The following is a 27,971-nucleotide window of genomic DNA, read 5'->3' on the forward strand; positions in this document are numbered from 1 at the left end:
CAGGTCAGCCCAGCTGTTTTCTGAATAAGCTGTTAAAAATAAAAATCACCTCTAGCAAGCCCTACTCTATGTTACCACCTGGCAGAAGCTAGGACACTTGTTCTGCCAGCAGCATATCCTTCTTCTCATTGAAGTTCTCAGTGGAAAAAGAATCCCTGCTTTGACTTTACCCTTAGTTCAATTTATCCTGAACTAAGTGGGATTAATCTAGGGTTAACCTCTTCTCAGCATGGGAACAAAGTGTCCATTACAGAACTTGTCAAGGATGGAAGAGCAAAGTAAAACAGAGGAAGCCTGTTTTGTGGTAAATTTATCACATTCCACTTTCATGATCAAACATGTTAAATTCCGCTTGTCCTGTGGATATTACACCAGTATTCACACTGGGATTGCTCCTTGCATTTAGTGATTCTCCTTTCAGATACTTCCCTGGCTTGCCATACCTGAGGTATCCTTGCCATTTCTCTAGGGCAAACAACAGCCAATACCTTGCACTGCCATGCACACTAATATGGGCAAGTTTTAAGGAAAGAGTTTTGCCCCTAACAGTGGCTGACATCCTCTGTCTTCTTTCTCACACCAAAAGCAGCTCCAAGCTGCTTTACATGAATCATCATCTTCAGCAAGTCCTGTTCTTGGAAATGAGGGTCCTGAGTGGTGCTTGAGAGCCATGGTTCTGAGTGCCACCATGCAGTGAGTTCCATAAATGCTGATGACAAAGCTCTTAAAGCCCTTCTTCTCAGCCAAATGGTGCCCTGCATTTACTTTCAGTCCACTTTAACAAGTCCTTGCTTATTTCTGCATTTATGATAAGGAGGCCCTGTTCTCACCCCCAGTTTTTATAGAGATGGAGTGAAATACTAAGTAGTTTTTCAGTCTGAGAGAACTGGGGGAAGAGGTGACATTATGCACTTTTTTATAAAAGCCATACTCCAATACCACTCAAAGTCATGGTATAATGGGACTCTCTACCATACACAGCTAATTTACAGGACAAACATTCAAAGTATTGACTTTGGATAAAAGGACTGGTGATCTACATTGTCTTAAGAAAGCACACAAGTAGAATTTAATACAATAGAAAATGGCAATATATTTTCTGCTATCTGTAAGAGCAGGACAATGCCAAATCTTCCTAATAGAATTCATTTCTACAAATATTCCTTTATTCAAGCTGGGCCATTCCTGTTTTGTTCTGTGGAATAAAAGGGGGCATAGGGTTGGGCTGCAGACTGAAAATTGATCACCTGAAGAAAAGAGCAGATTCAAATAACCCATTAGAAAATAAGAGCCTCCAAGGCAAATTTACATTCAGACTGGCTTTGATCACCATTTCAGCCAGTGTGAAGTGTACTTTCACATTAACCTTCACTCCATAACATAATCCTACCTGTGACCTTCAATTGTCAGCTCTTGGAAAACAGAGAAAAGTAATGACTATTGAAAATAATAGCAGGCTTCAACCAAAGAAAACCAGGTTGGGAATACAGGAGGATGACTGGAGACACTCCTCTGTCTCAGAGGGGCAGGACAACTTCCACTGACCAAAGGTGCCACTGTCTATGAATGAATATCCATAATACCTCACAGACTTGTCATTCTCTTTGTTTCTGAGTTAAGATGTGTTTGATACTACCACCTGTTGTGTCTGACACTACCTGAGGTCTTTCATTTACATCACCTTGTGCTGGATCACTTGAGCAGGACAGGAAACCCAGAGCAGAGCCAGGGAGAGGGGGCTCCTTGGGATCAGAGCATTGCCCAGCAGCACTGAAGCCTTTGGAAAAGCACATGGATCTGAGCAGCACCTGAAGTCCAGGCAGCCCAGCAGTACCATTTTTACTCCAGGTTTGCAAAGGCCCCAGCATTAGCAAGGTTAATGCAACTGGATCAAGAGAAGCAGATCATACCTTGTCACGAATTACTTTGGACAACATTCTGGTGTCAATCCCATACAGTGCAGGCACCTGAAGAAAACCCAAGGAAAAGTTAGAGAGCAAGCAGCTAAAAAATTGGAAAGAAGACAGCAGCCAGATCACTTTTATGAGAACATGTCACAGAATCATAGAACAGTTTGGTTTGGCAGACACCTTAAAGCTCATCTCATTCCCACCCCCTGCCATGAACAGGGACACCTTCCACTAGACCAGGCTGCTCACAGCCCCATCCAGCCTGGCCTTGAGTTAGGAGCTCAGGCTCTCAGCAACAGTCTTACCAAGGCTGCCTCACTGCAGCTCTTCACTTCTCCTTATCCCCTCTCATAAACAGCTGAGATGTTCAAATCTAGCTTCTGCTCCAAAAAGCACAAAATAAAGAGCTCATCTTTCCATCCAGGCCAGTTCTCAGTTACATCTAGATTGCTCACCTGTTCTTCTTGCAACCACTCTCCCAAGCTCCTGGTAGCCTGCCAGTGGCTGTACTCATTGCTGTAATCCTGCACCAGTAAACCTGAAACCTGTAGAGAGAAGAAACATCATTTTGCAGTGTAGGATCACCTTTGTACTTATCCCATACCCTCAATTTGCACTATTCATTCACCATAAACCATATCATGGACAGACTTCAGGCTAGCTCATGACTGTACCTGGGCATTTTGAGCAGGAAATCCATAGAGGAATGTGCCTTGGTAAGCAAAGCTGCAAATTGCACTGAGCTGACAAAACATTTCTTGTCAAAAGAAAGAAAATTGAAACTTAAGACAAGACAATATGTTTTATTTTGAAATTTTTTTAATAAGAAAACTTTCACTTTTAAGTAACCCTTCATTTCAAAAGTCAGCTCCATTTTCCAATGGAGTTAGTGTATAAAACAGTCGTTTCACCTCAGAACAGATACTTCCAGAAGGCACATGGCTTAGTACAGAAATCAAGATGGAGTGTTTTTTGCCACAGGACAAATATCCAGAAGGAGAAAAAGAAAGGTTGAGTATTTCTTCTATGAGGGAGCCAGTCAACTCTTACACACTCAGGCTGCTGGGCACAAGCCTTTGATCAGCACTGCTTCTCCCACTATTACCTTGATCCCATCAGATTCCAGAAATCTCCTGAGGCCCATTTCATCCAAAGCAGCCGTGTCAGGCACTCCACCATTCCCAACTATGGGGTTAGCCAGGGTGAGAATTTGTCCTTTGTAGCTGGGATCTGTCAAGGCTTCCGTGTATCTAGGTGAAGAAACAGTAGAAGAAAAGTACATTAGTCTGGAGTCAAAAGGAACACAAAAGAACCAGTGGAAACAAGACAGGTCTGAATTCCCACATGACAAAAAGACAGAAATGGTATTCATGTGAAGATATTCCCAGAACAAAAGCAAACACATCTGTGAATATGCCCTGACTTTGCCATTTGTGGTTAAACATTTGACAGGGAGAACAAGGAAAGACTTTGGCTTCTCATGTTTCATTTAAGGAAAGCACAGAAGCTATCAACAAACTCAGAGTCCTTTGATTTAACATGAGAAACAAGTACAGGGAGGGCAGGGAGATCTCAGCCCTGCACAGAGTATCACTGATAACAGTTTGGCCTGGCCTCTCCCTGGGCAGTGCTTTGCTCTCCATGAGCTGTAAGAGCTTTGCCCTCCCAGTGGCAGCAGAAGGCTCCAACTGAAAAGCCAGCAGACAACAGAGCTGTTTGCCCAGGCTTTGTCCCTTCCACACTCTGGAGCTTGTCTTGGATGCTCAGGGCTGTAACTGCTGTTTTTGTGGGAGAGGACATAGACAAGTCCTTGGGATTCCTCATCACTACTCTGGGTCCTTCTCTGCCACCTGCTCTGTCAACAAGTTCTGCCGTGGTCCCACTTCTGTAGTTTCTCCCAGCAGAGGCCTGGCATCTCTTCTAGCAATATCCATGTTCCCAGCCACAGAACACCATTAATTTCATCTGAACAGACTCCTAAGTGCTTGGAAGCTGGGTTGTGCATCCCTGAAGAAGGCAAGTTGATGACAGTGCTTTGGGATTCAGCAGTGCACGCTGGTCACAAGGCCTCAGAGCATGTCCTGTCATTATCCCAGGCAGAAGCCTGGCAGTTTGTTCCAGTGTTTTACATCCAGCTTTTAGATCTGTCCTTGCTGACAAAGGCATTCAAGCAGGTGCTTAACATTCTTCTGCAGCAGAGGACCAAATCTAGGATTCCACAAAGTGTCATCTCTGCACCTAGTAGATCCAGTCCCACTTTCAACCACATATAGGGGATCAGGGTAAATGTGGTCTATATGCTCCTATTCTTCAGCTCCAAATTAACAGACAGTCCCTCACTTTCTCCCTTATTCTGTAGTATACTGTTGAAATATCCCCTAAACAATTATTGTCTTTCCACCCAAAACCAGCTGCAATTTAGCAACAGATGAAGTTATCCCCACAAACATTGAGCCAAATGCATAAAGACACTTCAGGATGAATCTGCCCTATACAAAATATAATAAATTATTGTCATTATATTATATACCTAATTGGCAACTCCAGCCATCTACCAGATATCAGCAAAGCACAAGAGACATTTTTATGGAACACCAGACTTACTGCCAGAAGATTAATTGTCAAACATTGGGAAACTCTTCACAAAAGCAGGACTGGCTGCTGGCAGATATAGACAGCACAGCACACCAGCCAGCTCTGAGAAATGACAGGTTGAATAAACAATGGCCAGGAAATATTTTCAGGTAAGCCTCTCCTGATGTTCAAATCTATATTTGCAGCTGCAGGTCACCAACCACACAAAGTGCAGTGTGATCCCAAAGCTGCAGTAGGTACCAGGCACAGGGCACAGGCATGCTGGGCATTGTTCTCTCATTCCAAGCTAATTGGTTATGCCTCCAAAAGACAACTTGTTACTGACAAAGCTAATGTCATTAACCTTTGCATGTCATTTGTGATCAGCAAACAAGGACAGAGGGCCCTTGGTCTGGGTGGGGTGTGCAGGCAGAGCTCAGACAATGCCCTTTAAGCAGGAACAATGCCATGTGGAACACAGAGGGGCAGATGGAAACACCAGCTCCAAACGTGCTGCAAGGTGTAATCCTTGCTGTGCCTGCCCAGAGGTCAGCCTGATTTCAGTAAACTCCTGTCAACCCACTCTCTCACTAGAATATCATGGGAAACACACATTTATTAGAGATAAACACCTTTACAGAGCCATTTCAACCATGGGACATTCTATAGGTTGTAACTCTTCTTTCTTAATTGAGAATCTCATCTTTTTGTTCCTATGCCAAACATAAGACTGCAACACTAGTTTTGGGGTTTTTTTTCAGCAAATGCTTCTGAAATGTTCATCCTCTTGCTTTTCTATCAAAATTTCAACATTTCACCCCTAAAGGAGTGCTCTTGGCCTTCTAGTCCAGAGTAATATGTCAACATTTCATCAAGCTTCAGCAACTTCAGGCCTGAGAGCTGTATGCACATAAAGTGCTTTGCCTGCTATTTCTAGAAGACGAATCAGAATGTGTAGGTCCAGATGAGGAGACAGGGTGCAGAGCAGCCTATTAACCACCCCAGACAGAGCCCATGCTGGCCCCACTCAGCACCCAGAAACACACACTTCACAGAAAGCAGGTCTGAGGCTTATCAGCACCCCTGCACTCACCTCTAGCTCCCTAAGCTGACAAACTGCTGCGTGCCCCAGCAGCTTGGGCACCTCCTTCACCCTGGCACAGCCTCATCCAGTGTCAAGGAGAAAGGACAGCTGGGTTCCTCTGGATACACAGATCTCTGTGAGCAGGAGGTACAGCTACAGGGTTCCTTTCAATGGACAGCAATCCCTGAACTGATAGGGGAATCTGCCACCTTTATGTTCTGGAACCATGCTGCAAACTCCTGCCTTCCATTTCTCCGAATCAATCAAGGTCATGTTCTGTATAGGGGGCTCTGAAGATACTTCCTTACATTTTGAAAGTTTTCTCCATGCCCATATGCTGCCCAGCACAGAAGAGATCTCTGTCACAGCATCGTCTCCAAATGATTAGACAATGAACAAACACAACTTCTACTGCCACAGTAACATGTGGAGAGGAAATTAATCCTTCAGGTCCTCCTTGGCTTTTGTGATGTGCCAAGATTTATGGCCCATAATCTATCAATGAGAAGAGAAGTCTGGTGCCCTCCATCATTCTGATCTATATTAAACAGTGGCTTGTTGGCAGGTATATTAACACAGACAGTAATTAGTGCTGTCAAAATTCTTAAATAATTGTCTCCTAACGCAAAACTCTGCAAACTGATTCCGCTCTGCAGCAATTTAACATTCTCACCAATGGTATCATTTTAAAACTCAGCCTGTGAGTACTGAGATCTCCAAAGGAGAGCATAATTTGAGGAACACAAAGCAGATGAGCAAAGACAGCTATGAATGACTGCAGAAGAAGCTCAAGCATCAAGAGCTTCAGAGAGGTTTTAAATCCCCAAGGACATGTCCCTGTCCTTCCCAAAAGCCACATTCCTCTGGCCAGATTCCCTCTGCTCAAGCAGTCCAACAAAAGCACTGGCAGCATTTGGCTGCCAACCTAAATCAGCCATAGGCTTCTACCACTCAAGAGGACAGAAAATCATGCTAGGTTAGGCATGAATCTGATCCTGCCCTTTAGCTGGAAAGGCACAGAATGCAAAAGCATCCTTACCTGTGGAATGAGCCAACAAATTATATAAGAGATGGGTCATAAAGGTGACCAACCTGGGGCTTAATGTTGCACTCAGAACCCAAGTTCCATTATCAAGAAGGCTGCAGATGCTTCAAATCTCTATAGCTGATCTGGGCACTGGAGGGAGAACAGACAGCTCCTCTGCTCTGACTCAGCAATCCAGTTGGAAGTGATCAGAACCCTATGTATCTCATTATCATCATTGGATCAGCCTTTAAAGGTGCTTATCATCACAAATGCTTTGGCACAAGGGGTTTACCTGAGACATCTTTCATTCTCTCTCTCTGTACCTCTGGACTACAATGTAGCAGAAGAAAATATAGAATATATATAAATAGAAAAATATAATATTATAAATGTAGAAAACTACCTGCTTGAATCAGGACCCTACAAGCTTGGAAAAATCAGCTGTCACACTTCAACAACCTTCCAGAGAAGTATTGATGGTTTTATGCCATTTGCTGTTGTCTTACCCAGACAGCCCCGTGTTGAACACGATTTCCCCTGCTGTGGAGGATGGATAGCCAAAAGAGTAGCCCTTCATCTTCATCCCATCTTCCAGCACCAAATTTGCTGTCTGCACCTAGAGAAAGGCACACGAAGAGACTCAAACACAGAGGAAAGACTTGATGTTTATACAGGTAGCACCTAGGATACCTGTCTTTCATGCCTAGCACTGTAAGTATTCCTGCCCTTCTCCCACTCCCAGCTGCCAAGACAAGAAAGGCACATGAAGAGACTCAAATACAGGAGGAAAGGCTTGATGTTTGTACAGGTAGCACCTAGGATACCTGCCTTCTATGCCTAGCACTGTAAGTATTCCTGCCCTTCTCCCACCCCCAGCTGCCAAGACATTACCTCTACTACCACTCTGATGCCTTTTTTTCTTTCTAACTCTTGCTATTACTGTGTGATCACCCTTCCTTATGCCTTAGTTCATTTTTTCCACGTATGACATCTTGCAATTTACCAACATCATAACCCTGCAGGGAAAGGATTGCTTGCCTCCTCAGTGTTTGCTCAAGGCTGCTGCTGACTCTGCTGGCTCTCATCCAGCTCTGACCTTTGATAGGTGTTTAACTTCTGGTGCAACCATACAGCAATGCCACTAAAAATAGGTGTGTGCTTAGTTGAACTGGTGTCACAGACAGCAACATTCAAAATAAATTCAAATTCTGCTGTAGGACACTAGACCAGAAGAACTTGTGGATCAGATGGACGCTCATGGTCTCAGTTACCTCAGGGATAGGCATAAGTTGTCCCAGAAGCAGCTATGAAAGAAGCAGCCTAGAGGAATCCAGTTCTGTTCAGCAGAACTGAGTCCCCCACTAACTGATGGATCCCTGACAGGTTTCATCACTATTTTACACCCAAGGCAAGTGGGACAGAGTTTTACAGATGTCCTTAAGGGATTCATTGTCACAGCTGGGTCTTTGCACATATCAGACTAAATGTACCACCCTCTTTGGCCCCACTTGGAAAGTAAACCTGTCTTATCCTGTCCAGGCACTGGGTGGGAAACCACCAGAGAACTCCAATTTCTAATAAATAAATAATGACCACATGCACGGCAGAAATGACAGAATGAACGGGAGAGTCCCTCAGACAGCAGGATCACTGGTGATATGCAGAGCAAGAGAAAGAGTAAGCAAAGCTGTAAATAAACTTGCCAATGAATTCCTGGCTTAAAAGAATTTGGACAATGAACTTTCAGGACCCTGATAAACCTCCACCCCTGGAAGGCAAGCACAGCTGTCTGCTAGGCACAGGCTGAGTGAGCTCCAGTGCAAAAATCCCAGTGGTCTGTGCCACAAGAAATGTGCCAAGTGTGTCTACAGGAAGCTCTTACTGTGATTTAGCTTCATATTGGTTTCTTTTACAGAACTATTCCTCTTACTGGGATTTTTAAAAGAAAAATCAAGATCAATTCGCTGCAGAAAGGAGCTGGAGAGCTACTTTCCATTAGCTGTAAATCAGATGAACAATCACAGCAAGGAGAAATTTCATTCTCGGTATTGAACATTTTGTAACCATCATGCCAAACATTCATTTAGAGCCCCTCTGCAGTTACAAATACCACACAGATCAATTACTAATGTACTGCAAAATACACTAAAAATCAAACTGCCTTGCCAAGTAATTGAATTCTGTGCATCTGGGATGCTTTTATCCTTGCCATTTTTTCCTCATTAATGTCAAACACCCAGTCATTCTCCAAATATTTCGCCATAACTTTTGGAACCTTCCCACACCATTGGACAGTTTAGTCAGCAACACCAACATCTCATCCCTCCCTAGTTATAAACAGATTTTTTGTGGCTAATTCCCCTAGGTTTAGACCAAATTAAAATGGCAGGTTGGTGGGCTCCCTAACCTCCCCGTGCCCCTCACTGCAGAGAGCTGCCAGACACTCAAAGCACAGCTCAGAGGTGGTGTGGGTGGCTCCAGCTGGGCTTGGGACAGGACCTCTGCCCTTTGGGAACCTGGTGAAAGCCCAGCCTGCTCTGCCCACATGGAACACTGATTGCTGGATTCAGTTTCTCCCAGCCTTGGTGTTAAAGGCTGGATCCCTTTCCCTGCAGGCCACAGTTTGGAGTCCACACAAACAACAACTCCAGGTGCGTCCCACCACTGGGCACACCCCTGAATTGTGGTACTGCCACCAACCCTGGCAAAATCCTTCAGGAAACAAAGTCCACAGTGGTGGAATGACCAGATAATTTGAGATTTATCCAAGTGCTGAAGGCCAAACCCCAGAGCAATCACTGTGAGCTTCAGAGCCTCACCCTCACTAAAGTACTTGGCAGGGATTTGCATGGCCTTCCTCCCACCACTGCCCACCTCCCTTCTAAACCAGACAGCACAGAAATCATTTCTGTTCAACAGAAGCCCTTATTATACTAGCAGAGCCCCTACACAGTGCTCAAGTAATGCAGAAAAATGTCCCTGAGCAACCATAACCTGCCTGCAAGTTCAGCTATAGAAGGGGATAGATGTTCAAGTGTTTCCCTCCCTTCCTTGATTTATTATTCTTAATTAAGTGGTTGGTTCATTGAGCATTCTCAAAGCAATTATTCTTGCTTACATTTCCAGTGGAGGTGTTACTATATCCCTAAGCTGCCAGCCTACCTTGTTTTTTCAGTTTTGTTTTTAAGGTGAAAAGTGATTTACAAGCTACAGAGAAAGCCTGTTGGCTCAATCAGGGATCAGTTGGGAGAAATAGTTACTTTAAAAGAAGAACAAGGAAGAAATAAACAACCCCCCCAGAGCTTCCATGAGGTCCTTTTGTCTTCACCCTCCTCAAAAGCATCCCCACATAGCCTCAGATAAATCTCTGTTGTAATCTCAACTAAATTGTTTCTACCACACCCCCTCAATGTAAGATGTGCCATTTGCAATCTGAATAATTCTTCTTACACATCAGCAGCTTCACCTTTAGCAGAGGGCCCTGTGCTCTAGGGAGGCTGCAGAACTCTTCAAGAGCTTTGAGGATGAAGATGGAACAGGAAGGGTCATGCTGATGTCACATTGATAGATTTTGTGTATTTTGTCAAAGCAGCTTGAAGAGTCAACTAGTTCAGGTCCCACATCACACATCAGGTAAAGAAAACACTTAAGAAGTTAAAAGAAAAACAAACCTAAACCCAGTAAGGAAGTAAGAAAGCAAATGAAATTAGTTCCAGTTAGTTCCCTGCTGTAGCAGCCCTTACTATCTAAAAAGTGGATGATAAATCTGCAAAAATCTCAAAATATCTACAGCACAATTCCACACAGCACAACTTCTCTGCCACATTTCTTAGCTCATATCTGGCTGGCTGCAGAACTGCTCAGAAGCAGGGAAGAGCCCAAAAGCTCCAAGATTCCTTCTGCAATAAAAAACTGGTGCCAGGACTGAGCTACATTTCAGTCTCCCAAGACCAAATAGCCAGCAACAAAGGAGTGATTTTCTCTTTGACAGAAACTGATTCTTACTGTTCTTGTGAGTACTATGCCATCACAGGCTAGAAATCTACCTGGCCATGGCTAACAGTCAAGACTTCCTTTGCAACCCTGTGTATAACTATCTGTATCTATCTGATTTTGCTCTGGCACGTTTGTTTCTGCCTACATTGAGAGAAAACAGGGCAAGAAAAAAGAATGAGTCAAGGTGAGTGTCTTGGGATACACTTAGGATATTTTTTGGGGAGAAGCACTGGATTAATTCCTTTATCATCCAAAACAAAACCAAATAAAAGCAACACAGGTACCATGGTAGAAAAGTCACAGTTCCTACAACTTGAACTCTTGGCAAGGCTGTTCACAACAATGCCACAAGTATTTGTCCATCACAAAACTCAAAGGAGAAGAGTGAACCAGGCCAGATGAGATACCTAGCACAAGTCACTAAGGAGCATAGAAATGAGCACCCTTTTTCCTCCCTCACAGCAGCAGTTCACTAAGTTTCCCCCATCTACATGGGAATGGGCCCCATTTTCCATCCCCTTATTCTGCAAAATGAGGACTGGAGTACCTTGTGACTCATCTTTAGCTTCCTCATCCACCTCTCTCCTTGAAGTCATTGTCCCATTTCTTTCTATCTGCCTCAAATACATTTGAAGAGAATTTTTGCAGTAATCTGAAATCGTTTCTAAAGCCAGCACTCTACAAAATTTTCCTCATCTCCCTCTCATTTCTGACCACATTTTTAGCTCGTTCCTGGTGATTTTTACAGCTCTCCCAAACCTCTCCTTACACAGCCAGCTGTACTGTTACAAGCCACCTATTTATTGCTCATACCACCTTTGCATGCCCATTTAACTACATTGGCCTCAGAAGAGCATTAAACAATAAGAGCTTCAGCCAGCAGCCTCTCTGCCTATTCCTGAATTTTAAACAAGCTTGATTAACCTGAAACCAGCGATGCTCAACATCCCTGCTGAGAGCCCTGAGGGGTCTCTGGTCTGCTCCCTGCCCCTCTTTCAGTCATGGATGCCCACCTCTTCTTTAGAATGGAAGGATTGGATGTAATAGGGAAATATGGACCTGTGAGTCCCCCCATCTAACACTACTCACCTACAATGGTGTTTCCCCACACAGGGTGAGTTTAAACTGGACAGAAAACAGACTTGGGAGAAGCATTATTAGGCATTCTTCTAAATCTACCACCTCATGCTGTGTAATACTTAATTTATACACAGGTTAGATGTTTTCATTGTATTTTGTTATGTTTCCTAAAATAGCCCAGCAAGAAAAAGCAATTAAAGGCAAATAAATGCTCATTTAAGCCTGCAATAATGGAAGAATGAGACCATTACCTAATACTGCCATTAGTCCACACACATCATGGATCAAAGAATGTCCTCAGTTGGAAAGGATCCACAAAGCTCATCAAGTTCATCCAACTCCTGTCCCTGTGCAGGGCAACCCCAAGAATCCCACCATGTGCCTGAGAGTATTGTCCAAATTTTTCTTTAACTCTAGCATGCTTAGTTGCATTTCCTTTCCTCAAATTACTGAAAAATACCCATTACCTCTAGGGCTGGTTGGAACACCAAACACAGCAACAGGTCACTGCTTGGTCACTTGCCTCACAACTAGACTTAACTTCCACACTCTGATTCAAAGAAACTGAACTCGCATGCTGAAGGAGGGTGTATAAGCAGGAACACTTCTTGCCTCATCCTGAATTCTTCTGCAGAGGAATTTTTGTTTTAAAGGTATCATAGAATGGTTTGGGTTGGAAGGGAACTTAAAGATCACTGTATTCCAATCCTTTGCCATGAGCAAAGGATTCCACTGGAATGTTGTCAGAGCCCTGTCTAACCTGGACTTGATCACCTCCAGGGATGTGGCAGCCACAGCTTCTCTGTGCAGCCTGTTTCCAGTGCCTCACCACCTTTGCAGTAAAGAATTTATTGCTAATATCTAATCTAAACATTCTCTGTCGGTTTGAATGCATTCTTCCTTGGTCCTTCAAGTAACAGATCTGTTGCAAGGAGCTCAGAGAACTCTTGAAAAATGAGTGGCTGTGGGACAGGGAAGAGAAACCCCAGTCCTCAGTGGACAGAACTAATACTGATCAGCCCTGTAGACCACCCTGCCAGGTAAGGCAGCACCTGCAGTCCAGGTCTCTCTATGCTCTTCCCTACCACTCTCTGAAACACCCTACTCCAGTTACTAATTCTATTGCATTGTTCATTCAACTCACAACCTGTGCAAAAGTGCCTTTTCTTTACAAAGTGCATGCTGAGAGAACTCGCCCAGCACTTCAGTGCTACAGAACTCCCACAGAAAGTCCCATTTCACCCACTCCAACTCCTGTAGCAAAGAGCACTAGAAAGCTGGGGAAATCAACTGGAGTGGTCCAGCCCCTGTAAATCAAGAGCTGATGCATTCACAAGAGTTGTCTACCTCTCCAGTTAACCTCAGAGCCACTGTAGTTTCTAATGCATTGAAGATGGATTCTGTATGGATTCAGTAGGATTAATAACATGCCTCAAGGGATGTATGATTTTAAATATTCTGCCAATTCATTTTCGTATGGACTGAAACATCTGTTCTGTTAGCTATCAGTCCTATAGAAGGGTGAGGTTTCTAAAGAAAACATCATATAATAATTAACTGGAGCCTTGAACTTACACCTTTTGGTGTCATTTACCCTATAACTTCCATTCCAGACTAGACAAAAAGTGTGTTTGCTTAGCTAATAAGACCATTTAGCCAAGCAACCCCCTTGCTTAGGGCTCAGACAAATTTCCTCTGGTTCATGTCTCTAGGTAAGCCCTGTTATCTGCAGCAAGTTATCTCTGCACGCCAAACACATCTATTAAACAACAGCAGTTCACTGTTACCTTGATGCTCAACAGTCTGGTACCTGTCCTTGAGAAACTCCAGTGATCAGCAGACACATTGCAAAACTTCAATCTGCCTTTCAAAGTCTTCACCACTTTGCAAGCTGTCAAAATTCTTGTCATCTTGAAAGCCGCCGATGGGTAACTAAAGTTTAAAGCACAGAAGAGAAAACAAAAATCTGCTTGTGTGGATTTCTTCAAGATTTGCTGCTGACAATATACTCCTGTAGATCACAAGGGAAGAGCACAGAGGCACAGCAGGAGCACTGAAGTGACTGTACAGCACTGCCCTCCACCTCCCATTTATTCTGCCATTAAAAGTCCCAGGTGCAGCCCCACCTCCTCCCACCCCTCCTCAGAGGGTGCTTGCTTAGGCACCCTTGCAACACCTCTCCTCCTCAGGCTGGTCTCTGAGCACTGTCACAGGGTTTTAACACCACCTGGAAGACAGCAAAGCCTGAAAGAGAAATCACCCCAAGAATACAAGAGCACGTAGTGGCAGGACAAGGGGGAGTGGGTCCAAACTGAAAGAGAGCAGGTTTGGATTAAGTTTTAGGAAGGAATTCTTCCCTGTGTGGGTGGGGAGTCCCTGGCACAGGTTGCCCAGAGAAGCTGTTTCTGCCCCGTCCCTGGAAGTGTCCCAAGGTCACATTGGACAGGGCTTGGAGCAGCCTGGGTAGTGGAAGGTGTCCCTGCCCGTGGCAGGGGGTGGCACTGGATGATCTTCAACATCCCAGTCCAACTCAAACCATTCCATGGTTCTGAACAGCACAGGGGCCAGGCTGTGCACAGTGTGGCTTTGAGAGCTCCCAGTGTGGGGTCTGCACCTGGCTGTGGGACAGCCTGTGGCTGCTACAAGGATGTGAAGCAGGAAGACCAAATCCCATGGAAAGATGAAATCTTTATTCTGTGGTTGGAGAGCATGCAGTAGCACAGGTTCCAAAGTAGTGTCTGTCCTCAAATAAATGAAAAATAAATTTTTCACAAAAAAAAAAACCAAATGGTTGCAAAAGAACATCTTTTGATAATATTTCAATAGTCAACACATGAAAAAAGGTGAAATTTCCCACATATTATACTCCAACTACAGATCTTTGTGACTATAATATTTTGCCTATAACACTACACTCTTCATAAAGAATAATACTCCTCATTAGCCAGAGATGAAAATGCCTCATTAAGACAAAAGCTGGGAGAGAAGTATGCCCATTTATTATTCTTCAAGAATTAAAAAAAGGCATCTTTTGAAACCAAGGTGATCAAAGTTTTAATTGGCTCAAAGCAATATACACCCAGATTTTTTTGTGCAGGTGGACACATTCTGCAGTAAAGGATTTGGGTGACTTAGTGGCAATAATAGTCATGACTTCTTTTTATACAGTGGTTTGAGATTGGTCTGAATTGACACCAGTACCACATAAAAATATTTCCTGTGCAGCTCATTATATATCCACCAGGTTGAACAGTCATGAACATCATAAAAGATAGAGAGAAGAGAGGGCAATGGGCTTGGGTACACTGCATGACATGAAAAGCTTTTTGGATATTTGAAAGAGAAACACACAGAAAAGGCCCAAATCCAGATGATTAAGAGACAGACAGAGATAGGACAGAAAACAGACTGAGTGTAGAGAAGCTCACTGCTTCAACATGGGCTTTACAGGTGTGCAGAGACAGGAGAACCAAGCCAACAATAACTCCTGATAACTGTGGTTTAGGACATAATTTTTCCCACAAGAAGATATCTGGCAATCATTCTGATTTGTTGAAGGAGCTTGAAAGACACAGGTTTTGCTTTTTCCAAACAAAAAACCCCAAATAAATACAGGGGACTGAAAAATGTTTTTGTTAGCTCTTCCTTCATTTGCTTGGCTCTAGTCTGTAGTGATCCAGAAGCCAAAGCCACGCTTATAAGTGACTGGACTGCAAAAACCTATACTTTGAACAAGAGAGGTCATCTTAATATCCAAACACTTGTGAGCTCTCCCATGCAGAGCTTTCTTCCAAAGTCACATTTCACATTATGCTGGCTTCAAACTGCCATGAGTGTAATACACAGCACTTGGAAGGTTATTTGTTATGGCAGTACTGAACAGGAAATTCCACACTCCATTTTACTCTCTGCCAAAATCAGGGAGTGACTTTGGGCCCTGGGATACACGTTTGAACCAGAATCAAACCATGCTGACAGTTTCAGCACCCTAACTGTTAATTCCTAACTTCCTTCTTCCACCATGGGAGTTGCAGTGAGGCTGCACCATGAAGCTGACAGATCCACACAAAAACTCACCCCTTCCTTCCACCACGAGGCCATTCCTGAACACAGGACAGGGAATGAGCAGAAAATGGACCATGCCTTTTGGCAGAGTGGCACCTTGCACGTGCAAACAGCTGCATAACAACATACACCCTGTGTTCAGTGTGTCAGGCATCTGCTGTACATATAACACATCTAATGTGGCAGCTGCATGTTCAGGACTAAATGCTATATGGGTGAACCACAGGCAAAAAAAAATTGTTTCCTTTATCACCTACAGAGCAAGGATATTCCACTGACTACTGCTTTATATTTGACCCTGCTGTCTTCCCTATTTTATTATCAAAATTGATTAAGCCCACCTCTGACCTTCTGAGTTGAAGAAGGTTATACCTCCAGTATAAAGCCTCCCCCGTGATGAAGGAATTTCCCTCTACCCAAACCAGAAAAAAACATCCAAGCTATTTGTCTCACTGCCAACGTGCTAAAAAAAGTCACAAACTATTGACACCTTAAGGCCAGAAAATTTATAATGTATTTCCTACAGAAGCCTCAGCTCTGGAAAACCTGTTAACACACAAACAAACCTTCTGTGATTTGGATAGATTTTAAGTGTGCTCTTTGCTGAATATAAAGACCAGAAAAGGCAGAATCACCAGGAGATGGAATCAATGAGGAAAAAGAAAAACCAACCAAAGAATAGGGGAAAAAGAGCAGAGACCTGTGGTTTTATGAAAATGCAAGCACTCTGCCTAAGCTTAGAACTTGCCAGCCAGGACAGAACTTCCAATTGTAGCACCCCCACAGAAAGTTTGGGGAGGGGCTCTGGAGGAAGAATGGCAATCAGAGAAATCAGGAATGGCAGAAGATTCACACAGACAAGAGCAGTTCAGGTACTGGGAGAGAAAGGTGGGAAATTGCAATTCTGGCTTACAGAAAGGCAGAATATGAAACCTTTTGCTTCATACTCAGTAACACTGTTGTACAGAGAGGGGGACTGGGAGAAGGAGAGCAAAATGCTCAGTAAAATCAGGAAGCTTTTGTTACTATTTACAAGTGGAAAACCCCAGAAACAAAATTCATCACACAGCCCCACTGGAGTATAAAAATGAAACAAAATCAGTGGTCTATGGCTTTGCAAATCCCCAAGGACAAGAGATTCAAAGAATGGCAAGTACCTGCATTTTCAGAGGTTTAAAACAAAGTCCTTGATCTTCAGAAGAGAAGTGCTAGATGGGGTACTGCTTAGATGCCCCAAAATGGGAGCACCTAAAGCCCTTTGTCACAGCTGGGAAGCTCTGCTTTAAGCAATCAAGCCAAGCAGGATTTTTCATTTTGAAATTTTCTGTAAAAAGCACAAGATAGTTCCAGTCTTGCTTCAGAGCCAAGAGATCAGGGCTAATTTGTGACCATGTTGGGCCAGATTCACATCAGTGCAAGTCCCAAGTAATTGCCTTCAGCTCAGTGGAGCTTCAGGTGGCATAAGTCTCCCCTGGATTGGGACAAATGTAACAAGCAGCCCACATGAATTGATTGAACTTTATTTCTTATAGGTAAAACCAGAGAAAAGCTTTTTCCTTCCATATGTCCTTCAGATACTTCTGGAAATCTCTCCTGCCATATGTCAGATTGTGCCTAATATCTGACCACCCTGTCTTGTCTCCACTAAATTACATTTGAAAAATATTGACTGGAAAAGCAGAATAGTTGAAAGTTATAGCAAAATTGCAATTCTCTGCCACCACTGGGAAGAAGACAAATATTCTCCTCCACCCCTACAGCTCACACAAAATCCCTCAAAGTGATTTTGAAACCCTTTCTTCCATTTCAAGGCAAGCTCCACTTGCTTCCCAAGGAACTTATAAGGAAGAGTTTTGAAAGCACCTGAAAAATATTGAGATTTCCCATATATTTCCTAATCAGGTGTTAGTTTATCAAGAGAGATCACAGCAGAACTAGGTAGCAATTTTTGATCAAACCCCATTACCTCAGAGACAATAACTTAACTTTTTCTGCATTATGTAGTGGGGGAATAAACAAAGTTCTCTTGTTCACATGCAAATGAAGTAACAGCATTCAGACATCCATCTCCCAGTCCTCCTGGATTGCTGCAGGAGAGAAAGCTGCTTTGATCCAGTCTCAGATCAAATGAAGCATTTCAAGAAAACCCTACAATGTTTGGAAAATGGCAAAGCAACACAAGCTGAGAATTTCAAAACTAAGGCTGATCTTCACCTGTGTATATAGAGAGAAACTGAAAGGAATAAGAAGCAAGTACAAGTCTTATCCCTCAGCTCTCCTGAATTCTGTTGTTTAAAGCCACAGCCAGAACATGGAGGGTTTTTCCATGGAGTTTATTCTGTTTTAAAGTGATGCCTCAGGTTTCAGTTTTTCTATTTTTCAGATTCTGTGCTGCTTTAGTGTGTAATTCTGAGCTTCATATGAGGGGATGGTGAGCTTTCTGCACAGAGTAGGGAGACAAAACAATTCCTTCTCTAGCTGGGGACCAAGGACAAATGATCCAAATCTCAGGCCCAAGAGCATAAACAACATGGACTGCAGAGAGAAAAACAAGGATGGGGCTTTATGAGCTAAAGCTATAACTGGACAATTAACTCCAATATGCAAATAGACCTGAACTCATAAAAATGAGAGACCCCGTGACCTGCTGTCCATTTTGTGACCATTTTGGTTCATTTTGGGTGTAGCCCTGGCTGGGCTCTTGTGCTGCCCAAGGTGGATCCATTGAGGTCTTTTAATAAATCCCTACTTTATTCTGTAGCTCTGTCTGGCCTCTTTTCTAGGTCAGCCTTCACTAGGCATCAAGAGGAGGCCTGGAGAACAGGGTATTTTAAATTTTAACAGGAGAGGTTCTTAGCAGATCTTCAGATTCAGGTGCTGCTTTTTGATTCAGACTTACTGAATTACATGATTGTGCCAGGAATGATGCAATATAAACTCAGATGATTTTTTTTTTTTCCCCAGATGGAAACAATTCCAAGTGACAAGGCAAAAACAGTAACTAAAAAGGGACTGCCCCTAGCTGGCAACTGTACTCTTGCTTGCAGCTTGTTTTCCATCCAACTCAGTACCTCCCTGAGATACAAAGTGCTCAGTCCTCTTCAGTCCCAAGTCCTTTCTACCCCTGAGATCTGGCTTTTTGCTCTTAGTTTCCTTCCAGAGTTTTTCTGCATGAGTAACAGTCTCCCAGCTCTTTGTGTGACCCCACTCCACGGGTCCTGAGAGCTGCTGTCCCTTGAGCATACTTCACAGGACAGAAGCCAAGAAACAGCAAGAATCCTACAAAACCTTAACTATTTCCTGCAGAAGGCAATAATACCTATGGAAACCAGCATGAAATCTGTTTTTAAAATCACAATTTAAACCTTATTTCTAAGTCCCAACCTTGCAGCTCTCATTTGTAGAAAACAAGTGTTTCTGGGTAAAGGAGAACACACAAACCTGAGCCTGAGCTAATGTAAATGTATCAAAAGCACAAGGTGCTTTGAACAGGACATGTAAACTCCATGTTGGAGAGGGCCTGAGAAACAAAACTTCATAATTCAGGCTGTCCTCCTCATGATCTTTGGCTGACAAAGGCTTTGACTGAAGAAAACATGGACATATTCATAGCTAGGGATATAAAAGACAGTACCTATAACTCTGAACATCTTCCTAATTCACTTTTTTGTTTGGGAGTCCAAACAAATAGAAAAGTATAAATCAACATTTTAAATTGAATGGCTCAAAATCTGATTTTATTAAGTATTGCAAGTAGTTATCTTCACTACTACAGAATACATTTTAAGGGAGATACTATTTTTCCTCTTTTAAATGAAAAAAAAATCCTTCTGTTTGGCTTCTTTTTTTAAACAAACCAAACTTTCCAAAACAAACCCAAAATGAAGTTTCAGTTAGCACAATAAGTGAAGAGTTTCATTTTGATATTTTAATTGAAATGTCAAAAAGCATCAGAATCAAACTGAGATGCCGTGTCATTTTCCTTCAAAAACATTAGTTCAGTCTAGCTGACAGCCAAGAGCAATTCAGTTCTGTGAGGTAAATAGTTTGCTCTGGAAACAGACCCTCATGCCCTATTCACAGTTTCATGAAATGAAAGAAACATGCCTCAAAACAACCAAAGTATCCAGGGATGGTAGCAGATCCCACAGGAATTCAGGATACAAAAGTGTTCACAGTCAACAGGCCCTGTGACAGTGTCAATTAACATCCTCTATGATAGTTTTAAAAGCTAATAAACATTTTTCATTTTGTAAGGAAAAATAATGTAACAACATCATTGAAAATCTCAAATCAATGCCATGTGAAAAAGCCTTCTGAAAAAATAGCAAATTTCTCACTAATTCTGAATTGCTTAACTTAGCACATTCCTTCTCTTCCAAATTTTGTCTTTATGCAAAAATCAAGACAGCATTTTGATGAGTAAAGGAAGTTTATAAAATGCTTGACAATAACTATTCCCACATTAGAGAAAATCTATTTTCAAAGAGATTACACTTTTTATTAAGGCTTGAACAGCCCAGGGTACACTCCTCTGTCTGGGATACAGAGCCCATGCTTCACCCAAACTTGACAAAGATAAGGCTCTTATCTTCAGCAAGAGAAAAAGAAACAACATCTTGAAAAGGGGTCAAATTTCATTGCTGCTGAGATTAGCAGCTCCTCTTAGATCAGCTGACTTGGAAGAAACAGAGAAAAACCTTTGCAGTGTCTGGAAATGACTGACATTACTCCAACAGGTCGATTTCAGAAAGTCCTTAGGCAGCAAAAGCCCTGAGCTGGCAGAAGAGTGCTGCTGGAGGGTGATAAGGAAAACCCGAAGTGCAGTTTGTTCCCAGAGCCACAAGGAGCACCACGCCTCGGACACAACTCCTATTTCCATGGTGATGATGCCACAAGGAGCACCTGCCTCGGACACAACTCCTATTTCCATGGCGATGATGCCACAAGGAGCACCACCACGCCTCAGACACCACTCCTATTTCCATGGTGATGATGCCACAAGGAGCACCTGCCTCGGACACAACTCCTATTTCCATGGCGATGCCACCGAGGGAGACTGCTGCCAGGAATCTCAGAGATACCCAGAAGGTGCCTGCAGTGTTCGACTACAGGTTGGAGCCAAACTCCATTTGCTGGAAGATGTTTGGAGGGAGCAATATTTCTCATTCCCTGACATTTTCTAAAAAGACATTTTTCCAAACGGGCCAGGATTGGCAGCCATCCTCTTTTTCCCCTGTGATTCTACAGGCTCAGACATTTCACTGGCTCGTTACTGTGGATCATTTAAAAGGCCAAACTGGCTTTAGGAAAAGGCTTACACAAATCCAGTCTCCCCCATGCCACACATTCTTTACAGAGTCTAAAAATAACATGATTTTACAACGCAAGATTAGCTACATTTGCCCAAGATTCCTGTTACACTTGCTTCCTTCTGCAGAACCCCTGCCATGGGTGAATATGTGACAGGTAATCATACCCCTGTGTGTTTGCTGTGTCAAAGAAAAACAAAATTGACTTGCTGTTGATTATATTATAAATAGATAGGTTTTTATCCAGGATGAAGGCTATAATATACACTCTCCCCAAGCTGCTAATTTATGCATATAACTATGTCCATTTGCACAGGCACATACAGTGTTCATTGGGCAGTGTTGTCTCTTTTCTTTGACTTGTCATCCTTTCCCCAGTTAATAATTTCACTAAAATCAAAAATCTTATGACTGAATCATTTTCATGGATATTTTGACCTGGAACAGACCACTTGGTCTAGCCTTCTTGGTGGGCATGTACAGGGGACTGTAGCCAGGCCCATCACACACAAGCCTGTGATCTGTGATCTTGGATCTATGACCAGGGAAATAAGGAAATGAGTAGAGAGAGAAAGCACCCAACATATTAGAAAAGCACCACAACAGAAATGTTGTGTGTTATACACATTTACATTTCCTAGAACAAGAGGTACTCACAGCATTCTGAAGTGTGATTCATAGGAACTGCCACTGGCAGGACAGCTACCTGTTGCCTGGACTACAGCAAAACCCAGAAAAAACAGGCTCCTTGCTCCCAGCACATTAGTGGGTCAGGCCTAAAGCCGCCCTCAATTTCAGGAAAAAAAGCAGCTCCACTGAAATGCTGTAACACATGATGGGTCTTAGTGATTAGCTTATGGGTTGTACCTCAAGTACTGGGTAAAGTGTCCTCTCCCAGCCTTATCTGAGCAAGAAATACTCTCTTAATAACATGCCCCAACATCTCTTTTGCCACAACAGATGTCATACCCTGTGACAGGACAGGTTCACAGCTGCCTCTGGGGAGACTCACACTTGACATTAAGGAAGCCTTTCTTTACTCAGAGGGTGGTCAAACACTGGAACAGGCTTCCCAGAGGTGGCTGATCCCCCAAGCCTGTCAGTGTTTAAAAGGCATTTGGATAAGGCCCTTAATATCACACTAAAACCTCTGACCAGCCCTGTAGTGATCAGGCAGTTGGACTGGATGATCCTTGTAGGTCCCTTCCATATGAAATATGCTATATGAGAGGAAACAAAGTTTTCTACAGAAAGCTTCTTCCCTAATTTCCTGAGAATTAAAAGTGAATTAATCATCCCTCCAGTATAAAAATATTTACCCTTTAGAAAGGATATATACAACATATCTCTCCAGTCCAGTTTCTTACCCTTCAGCACCTATGCAGTGCTAGCTGTCCCCAGTTTTGGGAGGGAGAGTTAACATTTCAGAGGAGTTACTTAATGTGGCCTTGGCCTCTCACCTTATATAAAGCACCTGTGATCAATCAGCATTTTCCTTGTTGCTTCATGCCTGGTGCTCCAGGTTGGAAGGATTTGCAAAATTTGTTTGTCTTAATCTTCTCCTCATTCCTACTTTTTTTTTTCTTTCTCTGGGAGAAAAGATAAACAGCTTTGACTGTTGCACACAGGGCTATGCACCAAAGCATTTTCTTTAACTTACATACAGATACAAGCATTAGGCAGATGTACACATGAGGATACAGATCTCTCTTCAAACAGCACAGCCAAGTCTTGCTATATGGATCTGTAATGTCGTTTGAGAAGGGATATGATTTTGGCTGACTAAAAACATTTTTAGAGCTGGAGAGCAATAAGGTTTGAAGAAGTAATTGAGGCTGTCAGGTAAGTGTTCAGGACTTCAACCTCAGGACTCCAGCATGTCCTAGCCAGAGAGCACTGCTGTAATAGCAAGGGAGATTTATGAGCTAGTCAGTCATAAGACTGTATCATACTCCATGGGGATGGCAGACACTAGATAAAGTTTCTTACCCAGTAATATACAGAATCCCAAGGTGGGTCAGGGTGGAAGGGACCATACAGGTTCATCTGGTTCAACCTCCCTGCTCCAGCGGGGTCAACCCAGAGCACATGGCACAGGACTGTGTCCAGATGGGTCTGGAACATCCCCAGTGAGGGAGACTCCATTCCTTTCTGGTCTCTGAACAGTTCTTCCCCTCCTGTCCAGGTGGAACTTCCTGAACATGAGTCCCTGCCCATTCCCACGTGCCATTGCTGGGTCCCACAGAGCAGAGCCTGACCCCTACTCTGAGCCCTCCCTGCACACAGGGATGAGGGCCCCTCTTGAGGTTAAATATCCTCAGTTCCCTCAGCCTTTCCTTGTCCAGAAGATGCTCCAGCCCCTTCTTCATCTCTGCAGCCTCCACTGCACCTGCTCCAGGAGTATTCCTGTCCCTCTTGTACCAGGAAGCTGCCAGCTGGACACTCCAGATGTGCCTCACCAGAGCTGAGTAGAAGGGCAGGATCATCCCTCTCAACCTGCTGGCAATGCTCTGCCTAATGCATCCCAGGATTCCTGAGGCCTTCTTGGCCACAGGGTTACACTGCTGTCTCACAGACAGCTTGATGTCCACCAGGACACTCAGGCCCTTCTCCACAGAGCTGCTTTCTAGCCTGCAGATGTCACAGCACATGTCTCAGTTGAGACAGACACGATACACAGAGCATCACCACACAATTTCAGAAAGCCCCAAACCATACACAGAAACACCTCACCACTTCAGAAGGGTTCAGGCACCTGCCCACACAGAGCAACACCTCATCACTTCAGAAAGCTGCAAGCATCTGCCCTTCATGTTCTTCAGCCCAGCCTTTTATCCCCTCACACTGATGCCCTGCACCTGTGTGCCCTCTGCTCCCTTTGGTGGGCACTCCAGGCTCGTTACCTTCAATGTCATTCACCTGCTTCTCACAGCTGTAGCTCATTGGGGATGAGGCTGGGCCACAGCCTCACTCCCAACCACCACAAACTGTGTGCCAACATGTAGAGGTGCATGGGGTTAATGTGTACTGTTGTTCTTTAACAAACACAGCATTTTCCTGAGCAAAATCCCCAGAACAGTCTCCTCCTGACAATGACCAGCTGGCTTAAAGAGAATCTGTGCTTTTGAGCAAGGGCTCTCATTGCACATCTTAAAAGAGGGCACAAAGCACTGGCTGACGTGAGTGGGAGCAGTGCTGAGGCTTTAGATGCTGTCCTTCCCCTGAAGATATTCTTCACTGTATTGTCTCTGTCACCCATTTCACTCTGCCATCTAAAAATGTTCAGCAAGATTTAAATCAACCAACCCATGGCATCATGGAATCACTCTACATCCCAATGCAGCACGTCCTAATTCTTTGTCCATTTGAAGAAGACAGGACCTCAAATACTGAACAATTTTGTCTCTTTCAGCTTCAGGAAAGATAAAGCAGGTGATCACTGAGGAAAACTAGGGAGCTCCACTTCACACTGAAAAGGCCAAGGGAACACAAGATGCTTTACCTTGTTCCTCTAAGCATGCAAACCTCCACCTCAAAGAGCACAGGAGCTGACCACAGAGCTGGGGACACCAAAAAGGCCTGTCTGGATAATGCTCTGACAACTGCACTCTGAACTTTCCGGATCGAGTTCCTCACACTGCCAGAGTCAGGAGTGTCAACATGGAACAGTAGTGTCAGAAAAAACCCCCAAAACATGCACATCTGTGGATTTGACTTAGCCCCACAAGAGTCAAAGCTGGGGCCTGAATATGTCAAACATATGTGGGGGGTTTTGAGCCTAAGAACCATAAACACAGGGTTTTCAGATAGTTTACTTCATGAACAGATGTGGGTATAGTTATATCAGATTTTAGTAAAATTGTACAGCAGAGTGGTCCAAAGGTAGCTAGTTCACCTTTCTGTACTGATTAAAATAATTTAAATACTCAGTTTTCCATCTTATCCACTGCTTGCAAATAAACAAAAATCAATTCATTTATTTCTACTTCCTATGGATTCCATCACACTACAATCCATTGTAACCAAAGCAACCATAAACTACGACATCCAGTCCAATGGGTGTGACAAAAAACCTGACAAAAATCCACAAGAGCTAAGTTCTGCTGGGAAGTTTTCCTTTCTTTACTCTGATCACAGAGATCTCAGCAACAGCGTGTGCTTCAGAGACCACAGCAAAAATTAGGAGTTAATTTATATAGCCACAAGTGGTCAAGGAGAGATTCAGTTTGTCATTTCTGACTTGAGGGAGGAAACATGGCTTGAAAAATACAGAATACTGGTACAGTGGAAAGCAAATATCAGCTGATAAGAAGGGTTAGTGGAAATGTTGTAGGGACACAGACCCAAAATATTTTACCCAAGCATTGCCTCTTTCCTCTTCCAGCCAGAGTGTCAGCTAGTCACACACTCCTGCAATCACATTTAACATTAACATTTCCAGAGAGCTGAATTCTCTCTCTCCTTTCCTTCTGCCCCTAACAATCCCCTGCAGCTGTGGCACACTCAGGAGTGTGCTTTGAAGAGTTTAGATGCTCATTTTAGGCAGCTTGGGTCTGATTTCCAGCATCAACAGCAGAAGAAATTGGTCTCAAGCCATGACTTTGGAAAAGGCTTTGAAAAAGACTCAAACTTTTTATTCTGTTGATTTCTGTGAAGCCAGCTTAAAGCCCTTATCTAAATTTCTGGCTCTGCCCTAGCCCTTCTCCTCTCCTGACCATTACCACATTACTTTACCCTGTCCAATGCAGGTTTTTTCATCAGACTCTGACCCTAATGCATTCACCTGTGCAATCCAGCAGGTAGAACAGCAGTGTTGACACATTTTGAATGCTTCCAGTTTTCTGTTTACCACCATCCTCTCATTATCAGCTTCCTGCAACAGATGGACTGTAATTTTACAGGCACAAGAAGAGTCAGTAACTGGGTGGGAGAGGCAGGAAAGGCTGCTGAGAACCCAGAGGGGAAAATAAAGGCAGAATGTTGTGGAAGAAATATGGAGACCTATTAGCCCAGTATCAGCCATGAGCATAACCTCAGCTGGGGCAATTCAGACTGACTTCTCTTGCCAATTCTGTCTTTTTTCCAGGGAAATGGGTTCCAAGAGATGCAACTAAAGACAAAAATAAGTCTGTTTCAAGCTATGATGTCCCTTTTGTTGGGACAGCATCCATTTTGATAGCATCAGCCACAGTCCTCTCTAGTAAACCTCTCTAGGTCCCTAACAACATTTCTATCCATACTGCCAGTCAGCTAACATATAGTCTTTCCAAATTTGCAAAGGATCATGTGGGGAGCTGAGATTAAATTTCATCTTTTCATTGCTTGCATCCACAGGAAAAGTCACAATGCACCCCTTTTAGGTTTCTCCAAAGAGCAAATAAACAATAACTAAAAATCATCCAGGCAAAATAACAAATTATAAACTCTTTATGTTTTGACAGTCGTCAGCTTTCGAGCTCACCACACTGGAAATGCTATTGTGTTCTGCATTGTAGCATCAGCCACAGTCCTCTCTAGTAAAGGTCCCTAACAACATTTCTATCCATACTGCCAGTCAGCTAACATATAGTCTTTCCAAATTTGCAAAGGATCATGTGGGGAGCTGAGATTAAATTTCATCTTTTCATTGCTTGCATCCACAGGAAAAGTCACAATGCACCCCTTTTAGGTTTCTCCAAAGAGCAAATAAACAATAACTAAAAATCATCCAGGCAAAATAACAAATTATAAACTCTTTATGTTTTGACAGTCGTCAGCTTTCGAGCTCACCACACTGGAAATGCTATTGTGTTCTGCATTCCCTTATCCTCCCTTCCATGTACCTATAATAATGCATAGGGAAGGTAGGAAGCCATGAGGCTGAGAATGGAGTGAAGAAACTGCCCCTTTGCTTTGAGCAACATTATCAGTTGGAAAAATCTTTTCAATCCCTAATGGCTAAGCTTTAAAAAGCCCTTCTGAAACCAAAACCAGGGCAAAATACCTCAGATGCAAGAAGAGCAGGAAGCTCCCTGACACACAGCAAGCTCTGTTCCTGTGTTCCAGGCAGTGACCCATCAAGACATGTCACTTCCCCGAGAAGAAAGAGCGGTGCTGTGTCCTGGCAGGGCCAGCGTGGCTTGTGGCTGAGTGACAGGCAGCTGTGCTGGCCCTGTGCCAGGTGGGATGAGCCCTCCTTTCAAAAGCCTCTGCACAGCAGCTGGCTTTTTTAAGAGAAAAAATAATCCTGTGCAGTTAGGGACACATCTGATGTATGAAATAATATTCTCAGGTGCATATCCAAGCCTGCTTTTCTGCAATGTTTTAGTCAGGGCAGTTCTTTTGACAGGGTCAGTGAAGTCTGGTCTCAGCAGAGCTCTCTGAGGGTCATCTGAGAAAAGCCCTGGTGATCCATTTTCTTTTTGTGCTGTGCCTAAAGAGCACACAGCAGCACCAAAGCCAGCACCACAGCTGAAGAAAAGGATCTTCACCACACCTGCCTGTTGAGTTACCCACGAGCTCCAAAGGGTCTTTACCACCACTTCAGCTTCCTTATGTTAATAACTATTAACTCTCCAGTCCCTGCTCAGTCATAAAACTGTCAACACAATTAAAGCTGTGTCAGAAAGGAGAGTCTGATCCATCCTCTGCATTCGAGGTAACTCCAAACCCAGCTTCACTCCAAGAAGCAACCAACTGCCTCTGGGGCATTGCAGACACCCAAAGTCTTTGCAAAGAGCTGTTCTGAACATCTGAACCATGGGAGAGTTCAGCATAAGTTTACAGCCCCTATTCCACAAGAGACGGGAGGCTGTAAGAAATTGGACTGATTACATGGCATCACACATTTATGGGGGCAGGATTTAAAGTAGTTTATTTAGATGTCACAGGGCTTCTGAGCACTGACACTGTTAATTACAGCTATTAGCAACACAGGAGCTGTG

The 27,971-nt window shown here is 43.5% G+C and overlaps 1 protein-coding gene across 7 annotated transcripts in view; it reads right to left on the reverse strand.

Annotated features, from left to right (window-relative positions):
* The window catches only part of CPS1 (carbamoyl-phosphate synthase 1), a 104,529-nt gene extending 80,688 nt beyond the window's left edge, over positions 1 to 23,841 (reverse strand). For 2 of the 7 annotated variants that reach the window (XM_039728676.1, XM_039728670.1), the window contains exons 1-6: positions 23,782 to 23,841; positions 13,459 to 13,603; positions 7,102 to 7,211; positions 3,016 to 3,160; positions 2,366 to 2,455; positions 1,911 to 1,967 (exon numbers count right to left, since the gene is read on the reverse strand). In XM_039728676.1, the coding sequence (XP_039584610.1) occupies positions 1,911 to 1,967; positions 2,366 to 2,455; positions 3,016 to 3,160; positions 7,102 to 7,211; positions 13,459 to 13,581 (525 nt within the window). In that variant the 5' untranslated portion in view covers positions 13,582 to 13,603; positions 23,782 to 23,841. Of the gene's footprint in view, positions 1 to 1,910; positions 1,968 to 2,365; positions 2,456 to 3,015; positions 3,161 to 7,101; positions 7,212 to 13,458; positions 13,604 to 22,508; positions 22,632 to 23,781 lie in introns of those variants that run through there. The other 5 variants (XM_039728672.1, XM_039728673.1, XM_039728671.1 and 2 more) reach the window with 5 other exon arrangements.
* Between the last annotated feature and the right edge of the window lie 4,130 nt (positions 23,842 to 27,971).

The sequence above is a fragment of the Passer montanus genome, unplaced genomic scaffold (assembly GCF_014805655.1).
Source record: "Passer montanus isolate IOZ18808 unplaced genomic scaffold, ASM1480565v1 scaffold66, whole genome shotgun sequence".
NCBI lineage: Eukaryota > Metazoa > Chordata > Aves > Passeriformes > Passeridae > Passer > Passer montanus.